Genomic DNA, 24,125 nt, shown 5'->3' on the forward strand with positions numbered 1-24,125 from the left:
TCCCTTCATGAATCGGTCTAACACTTTCAACGAAGAACTTGTTAAAGTTCTCCGCAATGGCCACTTCATCCAAAACGGTTCTACCCGAAAATGTTATGAAGAGACCTGCTTTTTCCTCATGTTTTAGCAAGGTTTTAAGGAATTTCCACAATTCCCTGCTATTCCCTTGGTGTCTGTTGATCTCTTCAGAGAAATATGTCTGCCTGGCTCTTTTTAATTCAGCAGTATACTCATTTCTCAACGAAGTAAACACATTCCAGTCTTCCACTGTGTTAGTTCAGCGCATGATCCCTGTTGGATTTGAACCGGCGAAGCTCAGTGTTGTACCATTTGTTCGATGTTCGATCTGCTGGTGGCCGTTGGACGATGAAACTCTCCATAGCCAACCTCCCAAAAATGGTTAGCTTCTTCATTCAGCCCATTACTAGACCTTAGCATATGCATATGGGAAACTACATTACACGAAGATGTCTTGGAGTAGCCCTTGTAGCGAATATTCATCGCAAACCACATACGAGCAAAGTAGGCTAAAGATAGGTAAAAAGGTAGTGTTCAACAAGACTAGCATTCAGTCAGTAAACTGTCGTTCAAGGAATAGGTCGATATTTTAGAGAGATAGAAAAGAAGGTGTAAATGAAATAAAAGATATCAAGTAACGGCCGCGATATTATTAAAGATATTACACCCTGTATGTACTTTACCCGTTTGTGCAGTGCACCAGCTTGCTCCCGACTGAATCGCTCATTCGCGCGCCGCGTTTTCTTTCGTTGCAGATCAAAATGTGGTCGTGTGGTCAAATTTTGCTTTTATCATCATTAGTATAATCATCATTTTATTGATTAGTGTTTTTTTTAATGACTGCTGCTTCGCTTTACACACGCACACAAGTATGCGCCATGCGGTTTTCTGGGGACTAAAAATGGTTCCTAAAGTATAAAAAGCAAAAGACGATAAATATAGAGTGACCGTTCCTCCTCACACTCCCGGTTCCCGGTGCCATGTGCTTTCGCGTGATTGCGTTTTGCTTCGTTTATCCTCGATTTTGTTCTCTCGTGATACTCTCGCGGTGATGATGGTAGTGAAATCTTTCCGAAGGAGTCCGGAAAGGGGCGCACGTACCCCCCCTGGACCCTACTTGGAGCCATGGTTGCTGTTGCTGCTGCTGCCCCCTACGGCGATCGATGTCGGCGATGCGCGTGACTCTTGAATCTGCGTGGCACTCCGCAACACTTCCATCCATCTGCGGGAAGTCGAACAATGAAAGTCATGACCCAAAAGGAATGGCCGCGCGCCTTGCGCCGCCCTCGCTTACCGGTTGTAGGTGTGTTCGCTTTCGGCACGGAAGAAGTAGGTATGGTTTTTGAACGACAACTTAAACACGTACTCCTTCTGGACCGCATCCTGGATGCCGGGTGGGCCGACCGTGTACCCGAGCAGCGGTAAGCTCGCCAGGGCCGCATCGTCCGAGTAGCTCTTGTAGAAGTACAGACAGAACGAGGTCAGCACGACCCACAGCTTCTGCCAGCCGGAGCTGTTCTTGAACTTGCGCAACAGATAGCCGGATATTTGATTCTGCAACGAACCGGGGGCGATTAGAACTAGCCCCACGTGTGTGCTACGTCGTCCCGCCGAGCTACTTACCCGTCCCGAGCGCAGATGATCGTCGAGACAGATCGTGACGCCACGGTGCCAGCAAACGTGGAGGGCGGTGTTGTTTCGCGACGAAGGAGCTTTTGCTGGGACCTGCGGCAAGAGGGCACTGGTCAGTCCGCAGGCTTCCAGGTTTTCCTCGGACGAAGTGCACGTTTTGATCGACACGATCTGCGGTAGCTGGGTCTGCGGTTTGTACTTGAGCCCGTTGGCCGCCTTCGCCAGCTCGTCCAGCCAGAGCGTCTTCTCGACCGTGGTGCCCGCACTCACGGTGATCGCCCGCTGGCCGCCGAATATCACAAACGCGTTGTGTTCCGCGTTCTCCGTCAGCAGCGACCGCACCGGCACGTGGCCGAGCACCTTGAACGTTTGCGTCACCGGCGACTTGACCGCGTACAGCAGAATGTCGGAGAACAGGAAGAACATGCGTTGCTGCAGGCCACGCTTGGAATGCTTCAGCAGGCAGCCCTGGCGGACGAGCTTGCGGTCGGGCTGGACGAGCGCATCGTAGCCCTCGATGTCGCGCTGGATCTCGCACAACAAACTGTGGTTCTCCGAGACGGCCAATTCCCGCCGGATCACCTCCGTCGTGCGCGTCAGCATCATCAGCGTGCCGTGGCAATCGGTGCGATCGAAGTGATCCTCCCCGTAGTGCACCAACAGCAGCTCCAGCAGCAGCTCGTAGTGCAGCAGCCGGTGGAGCGGCTTCAGGATGAAGTAACAGATCGGCAGATAGCACACTTTCTGCTGCTCGAACTCACGGTACGTCTGCTGGAACTTGTCGTCATTGTCGTACAGATCGTTCAACCGTTCCAATATCTCCCGGTGGCTCTCCACGTACTCATCGTAAATCTGCAGAGATAGAGTGAGAGTGAGAGGGAAGTCGGAACCGGAGTCAGAGGTACTTGCCGGCAGCACGACCATGTTCTTCAGCATCACGTCACCGATTCGGTGCGTCTCGTGGCCACCGCGTCCTTCCCACAGCAGTATCCGGTGCTCGAGATCGCGCAGAAACACACTGTGGTGCTCCAGCATGGACTCGAAATACTGAAACAGGGGCTGAAGATTTTCCAAATCTTCCGGCGTCAGCTCCTCACGGAACCACTAACGGAACGGAACACCGCATTAGTTGAGCCGCTCCGAATACCTCCTCTCCTACCGCGCTTACCGTGTTGATAACATCCAGGTCCTTCTTGTAGGTCCGCTCGGTCATGAGCAGTTCCTTCGCCAGAAAGTACGCCCGATCGGTGGGCCACTTCTTTTTGCGCATCTCCTCGTCGATCGACCGGAGCGTGCCACTGTTGCCGTTGCCGTTGCCGGCGGCGGCGGCGCTCATCATCGTCAGCATCGTCGGCGAAGTCGGAGTCTGCGGTGCCGGTGGCAACGTGTTCTGGTAGTTGTTGTTGATCACATTGATCTCGTCGACCGTGTGCAGCGCTCCACCGTTGCTGCCCCCGAAGTGGCCGTTCCTGGCCGCACGGGCTTCCGCGCTCGACAGATCGTACGAACCCGTTTCACCGGCGACCCGCGACAGCGAGTTGTTGTTGTTCGATTTGTCCACCGAGGCGGCCCCCCCGAGGGTCAGCTCGTACCGGTTGGGCGATTGCACGATTTCGCTGCGTCGATCCAACGACACGTTCCCGTTGATCCCATGGTAATCGTCTGGAGAACAGAAAATGGATTGATCAGCCGAGAATTGACGATCCTTAAGTCGAGAACTACAAACTACCACAAAACTACAACTAGCCGGACGTAACTATCTAAGGTCTAAGATTGAACATTCTGAACTTAAGCGTATATAAATATTTAACTTAAAAACTACATTCCGAGGAGCTTCAGGACAGAGCATGCATCGTAAATTCGGTCATAAGTATTGTGAACATGAAACCACTTACATAGTACTGTGTCCGCGCGCGTGTTTCCCTTTAGTGCATGTAAAAAGTGGCATGTTAAATGTTAACCCTCGTCCCAAAAGGAGTTTCAGTAACGGAAAGGGGAGGGCGCATTTGATTACGTTTGCCTTTATTGATCATCACCGTTTAGTCATTCGTGTGGAGGATCTCGGAATGCGATCGGAATGGCAGCGGAATGGCTTCCGTTTCCTGCCCTCGCTACTAACACACTCTGGTGGTTCTAAAATACGCTTGTTGAGAAGAGAGTTTTTCTATTCTGCTGCTGAATACATGTTTGTTACTGACTTTTTGGCATCGCACTGGCTATCGGAGTTAATGGTTTTGGCAACTGTCTGTCTGTTGGCTTCGGCTTCGGCTGCGGCGGTGAATCGTTTCGAAGAGTAAAAACTAGATATCTCGTTATGCTATGTTTTTGGTTTTTCTTTCGCTTCTCTATATGCTCTTCTCATCATCCGATCCGCATCGTTTCTCGTTCGTTTTGCCCTTTGCTTTTTGTAACTAATCGCTATATGCATGTTAGGTTGATGAGTAACTGTCTTTCGATTTTTTGGCCTTTTTTTGGGTTGATTTTTCATTTGTTTTGTGAAATACTTTTTAATCGCATAATCGCAAACAACAGTTTCTTGGCTAATGTGTTAATAAAGTGTTTTTTGTTTCTTTTTTTTGTCATAATGATTAAATGTATTATTTTACCTTTCGCCTCTGCGGCCTCTCGTTAATCTCAAACAATCTCAAAACGTTGAAAATTCATTACAAAATACTACGCACTCTGCTACAGCGGTCCGGCTCTCGCTCCCCGTAGCGGCCACTTAATACGATTCCTATTTCATTCACGGTTTTCACCTCTCTAACCACCTCTCGAATTGGCATCATAGCAAACATGTTAAACGGTTGTTATTGGCCAATTGCGTTCGCATTACTGACTTTAGTTTGTTAAAATATTGTTCGATACATGAGTTTTTCATAACTTTCGTTTTAGAATATAATACTTATTCAATAATAATCTTTCACTGCACTGCTGCTGCTAACAAGTCTAACACATATACCGGTCCTAGCCCTTTAGGGCGCAAACCCGATCTTCTTTCGAATGAGAAAAACAAAAACCAAACGGGAAACGTAACCACCTAACGCTAGTGTAACGGGAAGTACTTTGGAAGTACATTTGGCATCCTCTAACAACCTTGCCTTGTCAACTCTCAATAGACACTTCGGGCTTTCGGGTTACTTAGCAACATGCTGCTACTCAAGGGGTTTCTTTTGTCACAGTTGACTTTGATTAAAGCATAGCATCTGCAGTGGAAGTGTGTCAAGACGGTTGCAACGAAACGGAGATCAAAGATGCCTTATAGACTGTTTAACATTTCATACCATACCATGCGTACGTGCTAGACCATTTTTAGACCATTTCTAAGACTATGACTATGACGGGGGGCACATTATAATGCGCCTCATGCTCGTGACCATCCCCTCACCCGCGCTTCACAATAAACTATTGGCTATTGGCGAAGTAACGATTTTTGTTTTGTTCATTCCGTTGTCTTTGATTATAGTAGATACTAGGCTCGACCCCGCGTCCCGCCCTCTTCCTTATCTGATCCTTCCTCTTCTTCCGCAAGGAAACAGAAAACTTGCCCGACCAGACGCGACCCGACTAATAAATGCAGATTACTCTCGAACCAACGAAGGAAAGAAAGGCGAGATGGCCGCCATTACGAAACGACACAACGACGGGGTTCACAGGTACACAATACGCACATTTCCCCTCCCGGGGAACCTCAAACGGAGGACGAACAGAACGCACTCGGGTAACACTCTTGTGGCCCAGCGCGCCGTGTGACGCAATAAATCCCATAGAAAAACGTAATTCAATATATTCGTGTACAAAAAACGTTTGGCAAGTAAAAGTTGCTCTCGCTCACAGGCTACTAGGATGTTTGGCTAATGGAGGCGAAAGGTGGACCAGAACAAGGTCTCTACAGAATGCAAGGTGCGTATGTATGGTGAGTGACTAAATCGTGGAGATCTTTCGGTTACACTTAAGGGGGTTCTGTTACTGGTGGCCACCACACATCGCACCGCACTTAAACGGCATTATCTTCTTCCTCGTCCTCCTCCTCCTCCTCCTCGTCACCTTCGTCGACGTAAATCGGCGGAGGCAGCGCTTTCAGGTCGAACTCGGCCGACCCGTCGGCACTCTTCTCCGAGTCCGGATACGACGACGGCTGGTGTTGCAGCTCCATCTCCACGTACCGGTGACGGTCCTGCTCCATACGCCGGGCGTACGAGCACGCCGACGATGACTCGTTTTCGTAGTCGGACAAAAAGTCCGGATACGGGATTTCGACGTTCTTCTGATAGCGTGAACTATTGCCGGACACACCACCGCCTGCGCCGGCACCACCCGCTCCTCCACCACTGGCACCACCACCGGCGGACCGATTGTAGCCAGCGGCAAAGCTGTCCTCGCTCGAGTAGCACACATCATCCGAGAGGCCGGCCTTCGTCTCCGAGCAGCTGCCACTTTCGGGCGTGTACTGCACCCCCTGATACTCGAGATCGGCCGCCATGGCCATGCCCGTGGCCGCCGCCGGATCGTCCCGCTTCGTCTGCCGCAAGCGCCGCTGGCGGACCGGTTTGATCGGCGGCGACGGTGTGTCCGATTTGTACAGGTTCGGGTTCGTGATGTGCCCGAGCCGATCGTACCGCGGGAAGCCCATCTCGTCGACGTTTTCCGTCATGTCCAGGCCTTCGAACTTGTTCGAGTACGACGCGCTCGGGTACACGCCGGCCCCATTCCGACTCGGTGCCACCAGTTCGTCCTCCCGGTACGTTTCGTCCTCGTAGTCCTCCGGCAGTTGCTCCAGTTCCTCCTCAAAATCCGGATAGCTTCGGTGTTCCACCAGCACGGGTTCCGACGAACCCGACTCCATCTCGGGGAAGTAACCCTCGGAACACTCGGAACTCTCCTGGTGCTCCAGTGGCCGGCTGTCCAGGCGGCTCTTCTTCAGCGGCACCGTGCGCTTCTTCCGGTAACCCCGGACGCGCAGCTTCGGATCCTGGGCGCGGTGATCGAGCGAACTGTCGGTATCGTTACCGCTCGGTGGACTCCGGGGCACGCCCACCAGGTTCCGCGGAAGGGAGCTCTTGCGCGGTGGCTTCTGGACCGGCGGAGGCAGCTGACTCGGTTGAATCGGGGGCGACTCGGAACTCAGACTGCTGGAGTAGTACGGCGAGCAGCGGATTAGCTTCTCGGGCCGTGGGAACATCGGGGACGAGTTGTCCGTGCTGGTTGCCTCGCTCGTGTGCGTCGTCGTCGTCGTGGTCGACGAGCTGCCCAGGCTCTCCTCGACGATTTTGTTCAGATCCGACGAGACGAGGTGCTCGTGGAATGACTGGCTGTGGCGCATCTTGGACGTTTTGTACTCCCGGATCTGCGACTTGGACAGCGTCTTGTCGTCGTAGCTGTGGTGCTTCACGAGCGGCTTCTCGGCCATCGGTGTCGGGCTGGACGAGGGCAGCGAATCACCGCGCGGTGGCTTCGTCGGCGGCGCACCGGTGGCCGAGAGCGGAGTAAACTCCTGGCTTTGGTAGCGCTCCGTTAGCTTGTCGCTCTGACCGTACAGCTTCTCCGTGAACAGACTGCTTTCCGTGTCGGAGATGTCCTGGCTTTGGTACCGTTTCGACATCAGCTCCAGCGACTTGCGCTTACTGACGGACCCGGTGGCGGCCCCGTCGACCGCCGATCCTGTGGCCAACGGTTGCTGCGTAATCGGCGCTCGCTGTGGGGACTTTTCGATCACATCCACAATCTTCGGCGGCATCCGCGTCGGCCGCTCGGGGATCAGATCCGGTGGAGCGCCGGCGTGCCCCTTGGGTGTCTTTAGCGGGACATACTCGAAGGTGGTGCGTGACGCAGCGTGGCGCCCGGGCTCGGCCGCCGCCGCCGGTGGAGACTTACCCTCCTGCAGCTGCTTCATGGCCTCGACCTGGGCGATCAGCGTGTTGCTGCTGCTCGTGGACCACTCGGTGATCGTTTGGGCCATCTCCGTCAGCGTGAGGGTCGTCGTATCGTCGCTCTTCGTGTCGGTCGAGTTGCTGAACGGTTCGTAGCGCGGTCCGCCGCCGCCGCCGTTCGTGTCGGACTCGAGCCGTTGTCGCTTGGTGGGCCCACCCGCGGAGCCACCGCCGGTGTTGGCCGCTGCGGCGGCGTTGCTGCTCGAGAAGCTGCCGCTCGTCTTCTCGTCCAGGCTCTCGGTCGACTTGTGGATGGAACTGATCGAGCAGCTCTTGGTGTCGCCGCCGCCGCCACCGCCGCGGTTCGACTTTTCGCTCTTGGCATTGCCGGAATGGTTGGAGACGGCCGACAGGCTGTCCGAGCCGGACAGGTTCGCGTACTGCCGTACGGTGTTCGTGCCGGTCGACCATTCGGAAATGCTAAGACCAATCGACGTGTCCTCCGAGTGCGAGCTGTGCGTGCAGCGCTTCTGCTGCAGCCCCATCTTGACCGTCCCGTCCAGGTCCGTGCCGAACGAGCTGGTCTCCTCTTCCGAGTGCGAACTGTGGCTGCACTTCTTGCACGACTCGTTGCTCAGCCGGCGCGGCTCCAGGTTCCGGAGGCGCACCGTCTCCTCCATGTACGTGCCGCACGAAGCCGACAGCATGTCGTCGATCGAGGTGTCCGAGTTGTTGGAACCGCGCGAAAACTTCTGCTGACCGCTGCTACTGTTGTGGTGACCGCCGCCGCCGCTGCCCACCATGGACAACGATGGCCGGCTATCGTCCGGTGAGATTTCAATCTTGACCGTGCCCGGTCCAAACACTTCGTCGTTCAGGAAGAAATCATCGTCCGTGATGGGACTCAGGTTCTGCGGTGACCGCGTTGGCTGCGAGATAATGACCCGGTCCGGGTTCGATTCCTTCGCGCCCAGCATTATGCTGCTGCTGCCGCCACCCGTCGGCGTCGTCGTCGTCGCCGCCGACGAGGAACCGCCGCTTGACCGCTGGCTGGAGCAAATGTCAAACGTGGACTTGAGACAGCTGGCCGGCCCCAGGCACGTGGCACTCTCGTTCGTGGACATCAGGTAGGCCGTACTCTCGTACGGCACCACCATCGAGAGGGACGGGCTGGGCGAGGAACCCGACTTGCCGGACAACGATCCGGACCCGGAGCACGAACCCGAACCGGACGCATAGTCCCGCTTCGGTGGCTCCGGAACCGGCTCGTCCCCCGCCACCTCGGCATAATCCGGATCGGAGTCGTCGGAATCGCCGGTCGTCGGTTCCGTAAACGATTCCACCATGACCTGCGTCGGGTGCTGCGGTTCCACGGCGCGGAACGTCTGCACGTTCCCCACGATCGGGGCGTGCTCCAGGGACGACGGCGGAGTGGGCCAATTGTCCGACTCCTGCGATTGGCCGCCGAGCGTCCAGTACGGTCGGATCGGTGGCGGTGCCATGGTTGGCGGTGGCGGCGGCGGAGCCTCCACCGGTGGTGTTCCATCGTACGGAATCTCGGGCAGTGGCCAATCTTCCGAGTCCTGACTACCGCCGCCACCCCCGGCCAACAGGCACCCGGCCAGATCCGGTTTGCTTTGCACCACTTTTTTGAGCTCCGGCGGGACCGGCGGGGCTGCCGCCGAGGTGCCGTTGCCCGCCGCTTCGGTCACGTGCGAAACCGTGAACCGACCGTTCTTGACCACGTTGCTCTGGTAGATCTCCGAAAGTCGTTCGGCGGCCGCCGAGTCACACGGAATGTCCGGCATTTCGGCCGAAGTGCGCCGATCGGCGTCGGAAATGTAGGCCGGGTTGGAGTTCGAGTGCAGATCCGAGCTGAGGCTGGCCTGGTGTTCGCTCGAAATGGCCGACTCATCGTGCACGCTCAGGTCCTCGAGGCTGGACTTTTCCGCCTCGGCCACCTCCTCGCCGCTCGACTTCTCCGACGCCGTGCTGCGCTCCGAGATGCGCGACAGCGTGCGGCCTACGCCGAAGCTTGCGCCGTACCCGAGAATGTCCACCGGGTTGATGGCGATCCCGAGCGTGGACGTGAGTTCCGGGTACCCGAACGTGGCCGGGAAATCGTTCAGCTCGTCCTGCAGATCCGAATCGCTCTCCTTCTGTTCGTCCGGCGACGATTCCTTCCGCTCTTCCTGCTGCTGCTGCTGGACGGCGACCGGAATGGCGATCGTTTCGGTGGCCAGCTCGAAACTCTCGTAGCTTTCCTGTTCCGGTGGCAACCACCCGTCTTCGACGCTCGAACTGCCCGAGCTTTCGATCGGATACGGGCGCCAGGTGGACTGTTGCTCACGCTGCGTCAAGTCCCCCTTTCGCTGGGCGGCCCCCAGGGACCCGGAACTGCTCTCGGTTTCAAACGAACCGAGCGATCCCTTCGATTCTAGGCTCGATTTGGACTCAAGCGAACTGCGATCGCCTCCGTCGGCACTGAGCAGCTTCAGCGTTCCGGATTTGAGTTCCGCCGTCGTCTGCTGCGCCTGCTTCTCGTTCGGTCCCGCCGTCCGGCAGACCTTCTTGTGGAGCAACGTCGCACGAACCGGCTTCACGACCCGTGGTTTCGCCGGGACAGCAAGCCCCGTTACTGGCACTCCCAGGCCTCCACCAGCTGCGCCACCATTGTCCGAGCTGGATTCGCTCTCTTCACGCTGCAACAGCCGCGAAATACGATCTTCCGGAGTTTCCACGTCCAACTCCGAGCCCGACCCCAAATCGACCGGATACTGTTTCTCAAGCGTCGGCGATACCTTCCTCATGGCCGTGATCGGTGCGCCATCGCCGTCACCGTCGTACTCCTCCATCCGGAGCATCGCTTCGCGCAGTTCCCGGCACTTGGTGTGCTCGTTCGTGTCCATGTCCTGCGAGATGCCCAACGGGCGCGAAATCGAGCAGCTCACGCTCGACTCCTCATCCAGCGAGCCCTTCCCCCGGGGCGTGCTCGAATCGTGCCGGATCGGGCTGGTCTCGTTCTCCCGGCTCGAGCCCGTATCCGAGCTGCGCGATCTTTCAATCGAGAGGCGCAAGAAATCACCGCGCCGCTGCGACGCTTGCTTCCGCTCGTCGGCGTCGTCCCCGATGATCCGCGCGTGCTTCTCCCGCAACGGGGACAGCACTTCCGGTGGCTTCCTTTCCTGCGGTACCTGCGGGAGGGGAGGATCAAACGCGGAAGGCGACGATCGATTGGAGTGCGACGCCGACGTAGGCAGCACCGCTTCCGACTCGGGCATCACGGGCAAATCCTTCACATCCTCCAGCGTGGCCTGCGACTCGATCCGGGGGTGCGGTGTCCCACCCTGGCCATCAGTTCCGGTGAACTCTTCGCTCGCGATCGTTACCCACGATCCGGTTTCGTCGCTGCGACTTCGCTCGAGGCCAACCTTACCCATAATCCCCGGTCGCCGCCGGTCCAGATCCTGTTCCAGTTCCTCGCCGCCGTCCTGCTCCTCCTCATCCTGGTCATCCTCTTCGATCGATGGTTCCTCGTACGAGATCGTCGGCACACGGAGCGGCGGCACCCCAGTCACATCCTTCAGCTCGCTGACCTCCGTGAGCGATTCCTCCTCGCTGCCTGCCTTTGCCGGAAGCACTTCCGCCTCCGTCGCCGCCGCCGGTGCGTCGTCGACCGTTTTCTCCTCCGAACGGCGCTTCATAAGGTCCAGCGTGCGGCGCTCGGAGATGATGTCCTGCATGTCAAGCTCGCAGTCCGCTGCCGGCTGCGAAAGGGCCCTCCGCTCCGCACTGACCGCCTGCGGTTTGTCCTTCAGATCCAGGCTCTTGCCCTTATCGAACCGTGATGGCGATCGTGGATCGTCAGGCGACTTGCTGTCACTGTCGGTGGTCGATTTGCGGCCACGACCTCCGGTGGCCTCCACCGCCTCCGGTGAGTCCATCTTTGAGCAGTGCACCTCCACCTTGACCACCTCCTGCTTCCGGCTAGGTGTCGAGTGACCGTCCGAGTCCGGGGAAGTGGCGTCACCGCCGCCATAGCTCTCGGTATAGTTCTGGTCCAAGCTGCGCGTTTTGTACGCAATGTCCAGGTACTGCGAGTCGGACTTTTTCTCCAGGCTCTTCGATTTGCCCTCGAACCGCTTGTGCACGACCGAGCCCTCGATCTGCTGCTTCAGCTCCTGGCTCTTGCTGAGCCGCGTCGGGCTTCGGATCACGATGCTCTCGTCCGCGGACCGGTCCGACGAGTGGTCGTCGAAGGACTTGCTCCGATCGTCGAAGCTGCGGCTCGCCTTGTCCAACTTCTCGACGCTCTTCTGATCCTCAAAGCTGCGGCTGATCTTCGCCAACCCGCAGTCCAGCTTGCGCGGTGCCTTCGCAATGAACACGTGATCCTCCGGCTTTGACTTGATGTCCGCATCGATGATGATCCGATCGCCCTCCGTCTTCACCGAGATCTTGTCTTCGGGCGGGGCCGGGAACTGCGGCAGCTGATCCTTGACCGGGCTCAGCATCGTGATCGTTTGCTTCATGGCCGACTCGTACAGCTTCTGCTGGCGCTCCTTGCGTCGCGCCCGCTCCAGTTCGCTTTCCTCGTGTGACTTGCGCTCCTTGCTGCCGAGTCGCTTCAGTTCCATCCGTTCGAGCGACTTCGATTTCTCCTTCGCAGCGGCCCCGCGGCCCAACAGCGCCTCCTGGCTCTTGGTCCGCAGCATATCGTTCGGTGACCCGGACGACTTTTTGGCATCGTCCGAGGAGCGACGCTTCGGCTGGACCAGCTTCTCCGAACCCTTCGGGCTGGTCGACTTGCGCTGCGGCTTCACGGCCCCTCCCCCCCCGGTCGGGGTCTGCGTTCCGCTGTCCGTCTTTTGGCGCGCCTTGCCCGTACTCTCGACGCTGCTCGCCCGGCTGATGGCCGGCGACGTCTTGATCGAGCTGTTGCCCGAGCTGAACGGCTCAAACTTGTACTTCGGTATCTCCAGGATCAGCTGGTGGCCACTCTTGAGCTTCGTCTTCGTGCGCCGCTTCTCCTTGATCTTCACGCCCTGCAGCTCGATCTTTTCGATGTACTTGAGCCGATCGAGCAGCTCCAGCTCATCCGCATCGATCCGCACCACGCCGCACCGCCGCGGATCCTCGTCCGCGCCGGTCGACGTTTGGCGCGAGATCGTTGGATCGCGCACCACGATCGCGTCGCCGCACGAGCGGACCGAATCCTCCTCCTGCTCTTCCTCCTCGATCGTTGCCGCCGCCGCCGTGGTCGGTAGCTTCACCGAGACGGGGAGCGGCTTCACCTCCAGCACGTCCGCCTCTTCGTCCTCCTCGTACCCGACCGTGTCGTCCTTCGAGGAGAACGCATTCATCGGCGGCAGCTTGTGCAGCGAAATGACCGGCGTATCAAGGCTCTTGGCCCGCCGACCGCCCGTCGGCGAGTCCTGTGTGGCCCGCTGGCGTTGCAGCGCCGCAAACGCGGACCCTTCGCTCAGATTGAGGCGCGCGTGAGCGAACAGGATCGGTGCGTGACCCTTCGAGCGCATCACGATCGACGAATCGATCAGCTCCTCAATCTGCTTCGTCCGCGACGGGGACAACTTTTTCGTCGGTGTTACCGCCGCTTGGGCCTTCACCGCCGTGGAAAACCCCAACGTGAGACCCTCCTTCCGGGGGGCGGCGGTGGCCTTTTCCTTTCCCGGCGACTCAATGATCGGCGACGGGATCTTCTCCGTCAGGTGGTACGCCTTCGTGGTCGTCGTCGCTTCTTCCGCTTTCCGGTCCCTCTCCTTCTTGCCCTCGTCTTCCGAGCTCGGGATGGAGAACGAGCGCTCCGAGATGCGGCGCAGTTCCGTGCTCGTCAACTGGGTCGTCTCCAGCTTGACCGTGTGGTAACGGCTCTCGAGCTCCGCCAGCCGGCGACACTGGGGCGGCGACCCTTCGATCTCGGTCGAGCTCATCGTTTGGCCGCGGGCCCATGCGTTCGCCGAGGCCATCTTGCTGGACTCGTGCTTCAGGATCGGTTCGATCTCCTTGCGCGATTGGGGCGGCGAAAACTCCAGCTTCGTCGGCATGGCTTCGGCCGACCCGAAAACGTCATCCGAATCGAGGCTTTCGTCGTCGGACGAGAACGACGTGATGCGCGTCTTGGCGTTACGCTTCGATTTGCCGCCCTTCGTCTTGATTGGCGCGACCCGCGTCTTGACGACTCGCTTCGGAACCCCGGTCAGCTCACCTGCGCCTCCTGCTGACGCCACCACGGCGGCGCTCGATTGTTGCTGTTTCTTCTTCTCGATCACGTACGGCAGCTCGACCGGCTTCGGTTCCAGGAGCTTTCCGCCGCGTAGCTGGAGCTGCAGCTGCAGCTGCTGGATCGCGGCGTTACTGTCCGTCTTGGAGCTCGTCGCCGAGTCGCTCTCGATCTGGCTCAGCTTGCTGTTGAGCTGCTCCAGCATCAGCGGATCCATGCGCTTCGTAATGTCCCGCTTCGGGCTGTTGGCCAGCTGCACCGTTTGCACCGTCTTGTCCACCTCCAGCGTGACCGGATCCAGCTTCGAGAGGTCAATGTTTTGGGTGAACAGAAAACCGCCCCCCGACACACCCGGATCCGGATCCGGACCATCATGATCGTGCTGCTCGAGCCGCGCGTCCGGGTCGCCAGCGTCCGCCACACGCAACAGATTTTCCTTCGCTCCCTCCTTGCCGCCGATCGAATCCACGCCGATTGCTTTGGGCGATTTCGGTGACTTGGGTGACTTCGGGGACTTCGGGGACTTGGGTTTCGGGTAGCGAGACGGTGTCGACGGTGACGGAGCCGTCCCGTTCATGACGTGCCGCTTGTGCAGCACGTACGGGATGTCATCCTTCAGGACCGCCTTGTACGATCCTCGCCGATCCTGGAAGTCTTTGAAGAAACTCTTCGGCATCTCGAACCCACTGCGCGGCAGCTCGATCCCGACGATCGAGTCCGGCAGGGCAGTGCTCATGTCGTACGATTGGGGCAGCTCAAAGTGCGAGCCGTGCGATTTGCAGAGCGGCGGAGCACTCGGGATCTGCCGGTAAAGGTACTCCTCCTCGCTCGAGTCGGCCGGCGTTAGGTCGATCGATTTCTGGTGCATCAGCGTGTGGCGCCGCGAGTTCGGTCCGAGCCGCGGTCGATTGGCCAGCGAGTTTGGGTCCGACTTTGTCCGCTCCACAGTGGCGTGCGCGTACGGCGGGATGCCCGCGATCGATGCCGGCGCCTCGCGGACGCCGCCGCCACCCATCTTTGGCGTGTACTCCTCGAAGTGCGTCTTGGCCATCAGCTCCTCTTTGCGCGTCTTTTTCGGCAGAATGTGGGGCGATTCGATCTTCTGCTTGTCAAACTCCGACAGCAGTTCCGGCGTGAGCGGATAGTCCGGGCTCACCTTGCCCTTCGCCGCCGCCGCTGCCTCCACCAGGATGGCCGTGGTCGGCGTTTCGTCGTTCAGACTGCTGGTCAGCGATTCGATTTTCTCCTTGTCGAAGCTGAAAATGTTCTCGCTGTCGGACTTTTTGCGGAACGCACGGGACCGATCGATCCGCTGGCTGCTGTCGGCTGCTGTCAGCACGGTCGTCGGCAGGCCCTCGATCTCCTCCGGCCAGATGTGCGTCGTCTTGGGCGGTTGCTTGTCGATCGGCTTCGGGGGCACCGCGCCCAGTGGCAGCGCGCCCGGCGACGGCGACTTGTACGCCGAGTAACCCAACCGGGAGTTCCGTTCCAGCTCCACGTTCTGCAGACTGATCGAGTGGACGTGCGATGTCTTGCTGCTGCCGCCGCCGCCGCTGCTGCCGCCGGTGCCACCACCGGTGGTCGGTGGTTTCGTCCCGGCACTCGGGAACGTCGACGAGTAGATCTGATGATCGTAGAACGTGCTGACGCTCTTAGGAGCAGCGCCAGCCTCGTCGATCTGCTCGTCCGAATGGCTGACCTTGGCACGCGAATAGATCTCGTCCGACATCTCGTCCCCGGACCCCTGGTGGTGCTGCTGAACGTGATCGCTGGCGGCGTCGTAGTAATCGCTCTTCGAGTCCTGGCTCGAGTTGCGCGAACTGCTGTCGAAGCGCTTCGACAGATACTTCGCCTTCTTGCTCGTCGTCGTCGGCATCTCGTAGTTCCGCGTTAGCAGGATGTCCGCGCCGAACGAGTCCTTCGAGTCCTGGCTGGAGGCGCGCGAGTTAAAGCCCGATCCCGACTTGCTTTTGAGCGTTTCGCGCGACTTCTTGTTGCTGTCCGTGTGGTACACGCTGTCCTTGGACTTTTTGCTGCTCGAATCGCTGCCCTTCGACAGCTTGGACTCGTAGTAATCGCTGCGCGACTCCGGACTCGACGTGCGCGACGACCCGTGGTGCGCGGCCATTTTGATTTTCTTGTAAAAATTGCCGTCCGACTTGACGCACAGCTTCTCGCGCGGCAAATCGCGCGGATCCTCCATCAGAAACATATCGTCCAGATCGTCCATATCCGGGGCGCTCTTGCACTTGGCCTCCAGGCTCGTGCAGTACTTGGAGAGCCGCGAAACGTGAACGTGTCCCGGATGGGCGTCTTCGTGCTCGGGAATGCTCTCGTCATCCGACGGGATGTAGTTGCCGGAATCGAGTGAACAGGACCGTGTGTGCCCGGATTGTTCCGGATTCCCGGTCCGGAACCGATAGTACAGCTCGTCGTCCGATTTCTCCAGCAGCTCGTAGCTGTCGTGCGACAGATCGTCCTGCGAGCCGTACTCGTAGTTGGAGTAAAAGTTCTGGTTCGTGGTGTGCCGCCGGTACGTCGTGTGGTCGATCGTGTTGTACGTCGTGCCGGGGTAGCTCGAGGAGTACACTTTACCCTGGTCCTGCGTGGACGCTGCCGCCGCAAACTCTTGGCTCGCCTCGACCGAATAGTTCGACTTCTGCACGTACATCGAGTGGCGCGAATCGTCGTACCGCGTGACCGGACTGTCGATGCGGTCGGACGTCAGAAACTCACGCTCCATCAGCGAGAAATCGGCCCGCCCGGTCGAGTCGTACCCGTAATCGCACAGCTCCTTACACGAACTGCTCCTCAGCCAGGCTTCCTTCGAGCGGCGCGCATCCACCAGCACCTGGCCGCGGTGATAGTTCATGTACAGTTCCTCCTCGAAATCGTCCTCGTAGTTCTTGTACTGCACCGTCGAGTAGATGTTCGCGTTTGACAGCTCGTACTCCAACCGCTCCGATGACGTTTTCTTACTGCCCATCGGATCGGCATCAGCGTTGGCGACGCAAATGGGGCCCGCGCCCTTTAACAGTGACGAATAGTGCAGGTAGTCGCTCGTGACCTTCGACGAACTGGGCAGATTGTTGAGCGAGTGGTGGCCGCCACCGGGCGCTACCCCCGTCGCGATACCGCCAGGCCCTTGGCCACCACCACCACCGACGACACCGCTGTAGGTGGAATCGAGCGATTCGATCTTGGAGAGCTGCGAGTTGCGTGGCAACGAGTGTGACGTTCGCGGATGGATCGGCGGTGGCGGAGGAAGAGGATGCGAGGCCGAGTACCGCTCGTCATCGTCCGTCAACCCGTTCTTGGCCGTGATCGTGGTGGCCAGCGAGTGCGAATTGGGCGAGTGCGAGTAGTGGTGCGGTTGGCTAAAGTAGTCCGACGTGTCGGAGTACCGATTGTTGGTGCCACAGTACTCATCAAAGTGTGCCGAACGGTTGTACATCTCGCCAGCGCTTGCTGAGTTGCTGGCGGCGGCACCCGAATCGGTTAGCTTTCCGACGTTCGGCGCACTGACGTTCGTGTGGCTATTGTAATTTCTAATGCTATCGTCTATGAACTCGTCACTAAAATGCTTTCCCGGATAGTGCGTGTTGACCTTAAAACTAGCGACCTGCACCGTGATCTGGTGCTGCTGCTGCTGTTGGGCAGCCGCCTCGCGCTGCTGCTGCTGAAGTAGCTGTTTGTTCAGTTTACTTTTCCTATCCACTGTCGCGTACAGTTCATCACTCGGAACGGACTTGGCGGCGGCGACTTGGCCTTCGCCGACGCCGGATGTCATTGCTTTGATCTGCGTGGCAGTCGCGTAACGGATATCAATGTCATCTTCATCGTCATCATCCTCCAGGTCGTCCTCCAGGTACGGACGCCGGATGGCGTTCTCGTCCTCGACCTCATCCATTATCTCTTCCTCTTCCTCCTCGTCGACCTCTTCTTCCGGGTCTTCTTCCGCCTCGTCGTCGGTACCGAGGCCACGACGACCCCCTGACGACTTCCGATGACGATAGAGATCATTGATATCCGAGTAGATGACATTATCCGGCGCCTCGTCCGACAGGTCCGTCCCGGTGCTGACCGACTTAGACATCGAATAGGTACTCGTATTGCTATAACGGGCTAGTGTGGCACTGTGGGATTGAGAGCTGCTGGCCGCCACCGCCAGCAGGCCCGTTGAGGGCCCCGTTCCCGCCGCCGAGCCCGGGAGGAGCGCCGAGGAGCGCCTGGTGCGAGTGTCCAGCGGCAATAAAACACTCTCCCGGCTGGTGGAGGAGACCGTTGTCTCCCCCATAGAACTGCTGCGATCCCCCGGTTGGCCCAGCGGCCCGGCTGAGGCCCGGCGCTGGTGCGCCTGCTGCTGCTGCTGCTGCTGCTGCTGTAGCTGCGTGGTAAATCTGTGGCTGCGATGAGTGTATTTGGGGGACATAGTGGCATAGTGGCGGTGGCTCAGACCTACGAATCGATTTTACATACGGTTACGATCCCCGTGTTACACGATCACCCCCAAGAGAGATCATTTGGTAGTGGAACCGAATCAAAATCGAATGCATGCGGTCAAAACAAAACGATAACGAACCGGTCTCGCCGATCGCCCCAAACTTAAGGCATATCAAACTTAACTTAAACTAAAACCTTAACAATGCCCCGGGCGGACCCGAGCGGACACATCTCCCAAGTGTGCCCGACGCGCTTGGCAACAAAATACACAAACAGAAGCAAACTAAGGCAACGAATCGTAGCGGTACGCAGACGGAACTTACCGGAACTGTGACCGTCTTGACGTGCACGAGCCCGATCGGCTTCGCGCGCATGGCTGCTGCTGTTGCTGTTGTTGTTGTGATATGGCGAACTCCAGGTGCCCCCCGGGGACGCAGATTGACTCGAGTCCTGCAGGGCCGCCGCCGCCGTGTGTTCCATTCCCATTTGGGTATAGCTCTTCATCGGATAGGTCTCCACCTGGGCTTCCGTGAGCTGAGAACGAGTGAGGCCGGTAGGACTGCTGGGTCGGCGATCCGCCTCCGTATCCGCTTGCCTCCTCGTCTGAGAAGGCGTCCTCAAGACGTTGCTCTGACTGCGACGCTCCCATTCCGCTGCAAAGGCCAAAGAGTAGAGCAGTCACAGAGGTCAGTTGAACGCGCCACGCAACACACACGTTGGGCTTCGCTAACACCCGTGCAAATCGATCGGTCAATTATTGCGCCGTAACAATTCGTAAAAACATCCAGAGCGCCCGGACACACACGCAACGAATGCACGAAAAAAAACTAAAACGATTCGTAGTTTGTGGGGATCTTTCATAAAAGCCAACAAATGGGTGCATTATAAAGTGTTTCTGCTCTGCTAAACGATATTACTATTTACATCTTTTTTTTTTTGCTGTTTATTGCATTGCACAATAGACGCTACACAACCACACACGCTACGGTGAACGTAGGAAAGAAAAACTAAAACATTGAACACGAAAGAACCGAACCGATACGCTGCTGCGTATCGAAATGTATTCATTCAAACTCAAAACTCTGTGTGTTTGGAAAAAGAGCAACAAACTCAACGAATATAATTGTATATTGCATAGCACGAACCGAAAACGAACGCAATCGAATCGAAAACGGAGAACAGGAGAGCAAAGAAATTAAAAATAATAGAAATAATACAAACCGGTTTCGATCGGAAGTAAGGGATGAGCCGAGATGCTTTGATTCACATTACATGAAGTGCGTGATTGACTTCGGTTACTTGAATGTAGAGGACCCTGCCGAAACGACTGAGACCTGTTTGTGATTATAAAACAGAGAGATAGAGAGACATATATATAGTAGAGAGGAATGTAACCAGGACAAACAAGCTGCTTCTGAGCGCTGCTTCGAACGAGGAACAGTTAACCAACAACAACGAAACCGAAGAGGCTTGAAGATCCAATGAAAACAAAAACGGTTTCAAAAACCCAGGAACTCACTAACACACACTCAATCGAACAGAAAATCGGAAATAAAATCCATTGGCAATGGAACAAAGGTGTGTATGAATATTGATGGGCCTATGTCCGTTTGGAGCATTAGAATTTCCTTGTTACAATGAATGAACCCCAGGAGATGATGAACTAACTGAACCAAGACTAACGACTAACGATGACCCAACCGAACGGTGTGAGATAACAGGGAACAGAACAGACTGACTCTCTTCTCTCGTTTCTACACGGAGTAACATCTCATCGATCCCTTCACTACTCAAGACAACGGAAAATGTCCGCTTAGCAGCAGCGGAGCACCGGGGCAAAATCCGAAAACCAGCTTTCAATGGGAATACCTAAAAAACAAAAGGAAAAGATAAAACGAACAAAACTAATGCTTTTCAAAATAACAAACCAAAAGCCAAGCACATTCTAATATCATTCCCCGTTAGGTTTTTTACATGAATTTAATCAATCAAGACATGATAAGGATATCTGCAGTGGATCTACGGTGGATGGCGAAAAGAACTTTAGCTCCTGAACGTTTGAATAATATGTGAAAATATGAGTACATCCTCTATTTGAATTTGGCTCTTTCAATACGTTGAATGTTAGTTTGGGGTTCTAACAGCAAAATTTGGGCGATAAAATGACATTTAGATGTAATCTAGTACACGGGTGCGGGCATTTGTGGTCATAGGTCAATTTGAACACGGCGAAAACAAGTTTAATTTAAGTTGGAATCTTGAAGTTTTCAGTTTTCACTTTGTTTTGCTTGGTAATGAAGCAACTAGAGGTCTCTAGGTATACTGAATATCTCATCCACAAACCATTCGGTCAATCTGTCTAAAATATTGGCCAAAAACGAAAGTCAGAAGGTTTTCAACTCCCTTCCGTGCATATCATTCGACGTAGCGTATAACATGTAGACAAATCTGGCCATGTTTTCAACCAAATTCCGCACCTAACCAAGGCCAATACAAAAAAAGAACGGTATTTTAATATCTGCATGCTTTGAAACCTCGCTTATTGTGAGAAAAGCTGTTTTGGAGTGAAGCATCTTTAACATGATTTACCTCTCATTATAAGGAGTTGGAATTTTCTGCTATAAGGAACCTGAATCATTATTAGTGTTGCGTAAAAACGGATATCATGGTACATCCTAGCCGCCGTCACCAGCGCACCTGGCGGACATATTAGAAACTATAGCTAGAACGACGCACGCACATCTAGTATCCTTAGAGAAGATGGAAAAGCGAGAAACGGGGAGTTTGCGACAGACAGTGGAGAAAGAAAGACTTACAATTTTTGAGCTCCTCCTCCTTCAACTATCACATTACGGTGAAATAAAAGAGGTTCTACAGAGTGAATGAATTTAACAATTAGGAAACAAATTACTACGGCTGGATGTTTGGCTACACTGTCTGGGCGGAATGGTATGTATTGCGGATACCAAACTTGTTTTCGCCGAACAGAAATTTAGCTTGTTCTAAATATGTTTGGCTAACATTTTTCTTTTGTATCAATCATCCCTAAATACACCAACACTAACATTTACACATTTTATTTAATGTTTTTGATTGATTTTTGATTGACTAAAGCAAATTTTTCATCATCGTTTTGCCTAAAATATTTTGTGTTCGGAAACTAAACTTCTTTTCGCCATCCACTGTAAGTTCTTACGAAGGATCACGATACTTGGACACATTCAAGGATCAATCAACGATATTCTACCCCTAGAGCGTTCCAAAATGGGGCTCCGAAATCCGATTGGCAAGAAACTTTGGCAAAATCTACTCACGGGAGGCAAATGGGGACATACTAAAGCTAACCAAAAAAGGGGTGCTACTTAGAGGTACGCATGTTCATCTGAATCTGCCGTCGTTGCGTTGCGAAAAAGGAACGCAACACACGCAATGGATCCGCTCAAACTCTAACTGCAGTTTGAAACGGCCAGCAAGCACAGGTGAAACGAACCAAAAGCATGAGATGGGACGGCTGGTGGGGGGGTGATAAATGATAAATTATACTACACTGGTGATAACAGCTACGAGAAGATTGAAGGCAAAGAAAATGCGACAAAAGGGCAACGTAAAACGGTCGAAACAAAAGTAGTAGAATGGGTTCATCCTTCTGAATGCTGAACGGTGACCGAAAGGAAACGAAATCATACGAAATGGAAAGCGATCACAAAGTCGATTATGCTATGGGCCGCCCCCCGGACAACAGCCCGGGGTCGTCCGCCCTATCGGGGGGTCCGGGGCCCGTTATCAGTAAGCTCACCTTTGGAACGTCTGCCGCTTCACGTAGTTGTCACGCACGAACTCGATGATCTGTTTCTGTGTTTTGCCACTGTACCTGCAAAGCACAGAGAGCAGAGAGAGAGAGGGTGTGACCACCGCCGTACCTCAGCGCACCGCAACCCGCACGAACCTGAACGAGCTGCCCCGCGAGAGGACACGCGCCTTGCGCCGTTGCACGTTCTGCACGGCCGTGCAGCGGAAGAATCCATGATTTTCCACACACTTTTTCCAAAAGTTCTTACACTCGTTGCGTCCCTCGAAGAAAAACTCGACCGTGTCCTTGTGGTAAACCTGCAAAAGGCCGACACCCCGTTAGCGGCACGTTCGAAATCAGCAAAGGGGCACAGGCACAGGCACAGGCACAGGCACAGGATACTAACGTAGTTCTCCGGGTGTAGCTTGATCAGGAAGCGCTTGCGTTTGAACGATATTTTGCGTATCTTGGCCCACGAGAAGGTGTTGATTCGGGTGATGCCTTGAAACACCGCGATGCCCATGTGGGCGACGGCCAGGTTCAGCGGCACCCCGTCGTGATCTTTGGCCGGATGCATCTTCATTCCGTACAGCTCGCAGCGCCGGGCCGTTTCCAGCAAGTTTAGATCCGCTTCGGCCGGTGATTGTCCTCTGTAAGCGCGGAAAACGGACGGAGAAGCGTGACTGCGTGGCCGCCCGAGCCCGCCCCGAGCCTACTTACACATGCTTCTTGTGATTTTCCATGATCCGTCGCTGCATCGTGTGATCTTGCTGCGGCACAAACCGGTACGACGACAGATAGGTGTGATCGGGATAGTCTTCCGCCGCATAATCTCCGCAAGACGCTACCGTCGGACGAGAACAAACAGAACGTGAATACAAAGAGAAGCTCCAACGCCACCGGGGTGGGTCCGTACCTTGCACAATGTAGCTTGCCATCAGGGCCGCAGTATTGTCGTTGCACTGCAGACTGCCGGTGGCCAGATCGCGCTTCACCTGCAGACAGAACAAGTACCGCGTGTACTCTTCCTCCAGCTGCAGTGGATCGGGAGTGTAGAACTTGACGCAGAAGCGCAGCATCGGTTCGATCAGCGACAGGCCGACCTGACGGTTCAGTGGCTTCTCCAGGTCCAGCCAGTACTTCGTGCCGGACTGTGCCTCTTGATACTCCAACCCAAAATAGTCGGCCTCCAGCAGGTTCAGCTGACGGCAGACCTGCTCGAACAGCACTTTACCCGTTGCTTTGGCCTGCAGAGGTATTCAATTAAACAATCAACGATCATTCATTCCGAGTTCCGCCCAGTGGGTTAACAGATTTAAACGGCACGATAAGCTGTGCGTTGACAACCTACACCTACCTGAACCTGAAACATTGTAACGGAATCGTCCAGCATCTGAATGCGGACGGCCAGCTTCTTGCCGCTGCGAGAATGTGATGCCGACACCGACCCATCCACCCCGGAGGGGGTGCTTAGCGAGTGGATCATTCTCGTGCCGGACAGTGTGCCGACACCCGAGCTACCACCGCCGGCCGACGGTCCCATTGAGTCAAGTGACATGCTGCTAGGTGGTTATCACCGACGTATCTCCGGCTACTTCACTTACACACACACACACAAACACACACACAACTATAACTTTTCCTATTCCTAATCTTCAACCACGGTAAACGTTCTGTGGCGGCAAATTGCGACACGACACGGGCTTCATTCACGCTCACCGAGGATCGTACTCGAGATCGGATCGCACGCGGCACACTTGATGGCAAAACACAAACACACACGAGCTGGTCTGGTGTGACGTGTCGTGTGGGGTTGTCTCGTACCGTCTCGTGATCTCGTCGTCGCTCTCGCCGGTAGCTCTCGTTGTTCGTCTTCAGCCCGTAAACGTAAACAAACGCAGCATCTCAACAATCTCTACTTGAACTTCTCCTCTACTGTTTGATCGATTCGTTGCTGGACCAGATGATCCTCGTAGCAATCACAGCGCAGCGCAACACAACTAACTGACTCTAAATATATTTGTATGCCCGTACCGACCCCGGCCGGCGATCAAGGGCAAACTAATCGAAATATTTCCACATAGCGCAGTAAACTATTTTTCCTTTCTCAAATCATTTTTAACCCGAACGAACG

At 55.7% G+C, this 24,125-nt stretch overlaps 1 protein-coding gene across 2 annotated transcripts; it reads right to left on the bottom strand.

The window, feature by feature from the left end:
- Window positions 1–823: 823 nt before the first annotated feature.
- On the bottom strand, window positions 824–23,549 carry LOC128275391 (FERM, ARHGEF and pleckstrin domain-containing protein 2). Of its 2 annotated transcripts, XM_053013873.1 has the most exons (14): window positions 23,349–23,549; window positions 22,908–23,238; window positions 22,712–22,835; window positions 22,398–22,641; window positions 22,148–22,308; window positions 21,998–22,072; window positions 19,423–19,535; window positions 18,525–18,854; window positions 8,562–8,567; window positions 2,819–3,312; window positions 2,560–2,754; window positions 1,642–2,502; window positions 1,313–1,572; window positions 824–1,240 (listed from the first exon to the last, which is right to left on the bottom strand). In XM_053013873.1, exons 1-14 carry the CDS (start codon window positions 23,547–23,549, stop codon window positions 1,132–1,134), a joined length of 3,504 nt encoding a protein of 1,167 aa, XP_052869833.1. In that variant the 3' UTR covers window positions 824–1,131. The 2 variants fall into 2 exon arrangements, with proteins under 2 accessions (XP_052869833.1, XP_052869832.1); XM_053013872.1 differs by lacking the exon at window positions 8,562–8,567.
- Window positions 23,550–24,125: the final 576 nt, after the last annotated feature.

Source organism: Anopheles cruzii, chromosome 3, assembly GCF_943734635.1.
Source record: "Anopheles cruzii chromosome 3, idAnoCruzAS_RS32_06, whole genome shotgun sequence".
Classification (NCBI taxonomy): Eukaryota; Metazoa; Arthropoda; class Insecta; order Diptera; family Culicidae; genus Anopheles; species Anopheles cruzii.

Coding starts and splice junctions, on each gene's coding strand:
- LOC128275391 (XM_053013873.1), bottom strand. CDS start 23,549: ATGTCACTTGACTCAATGGGACCGTCGGCCGGCGGTGGTAGCTCGGGT. Junction 22,642..22,711: donor GAAAATCACAAGAAGCATGT/GTAAGTAGGCTC, acceptor CCGCGCTTACAG/AGGACAATCACCGGCCGAAG. Junction 1,241..1,312: donor AGCGAACACACCTACAACCG/GTAAGCGAGGGC, acceptor GACTTCCCGCAG/ATGGATGGAAGTGTTGCGGA.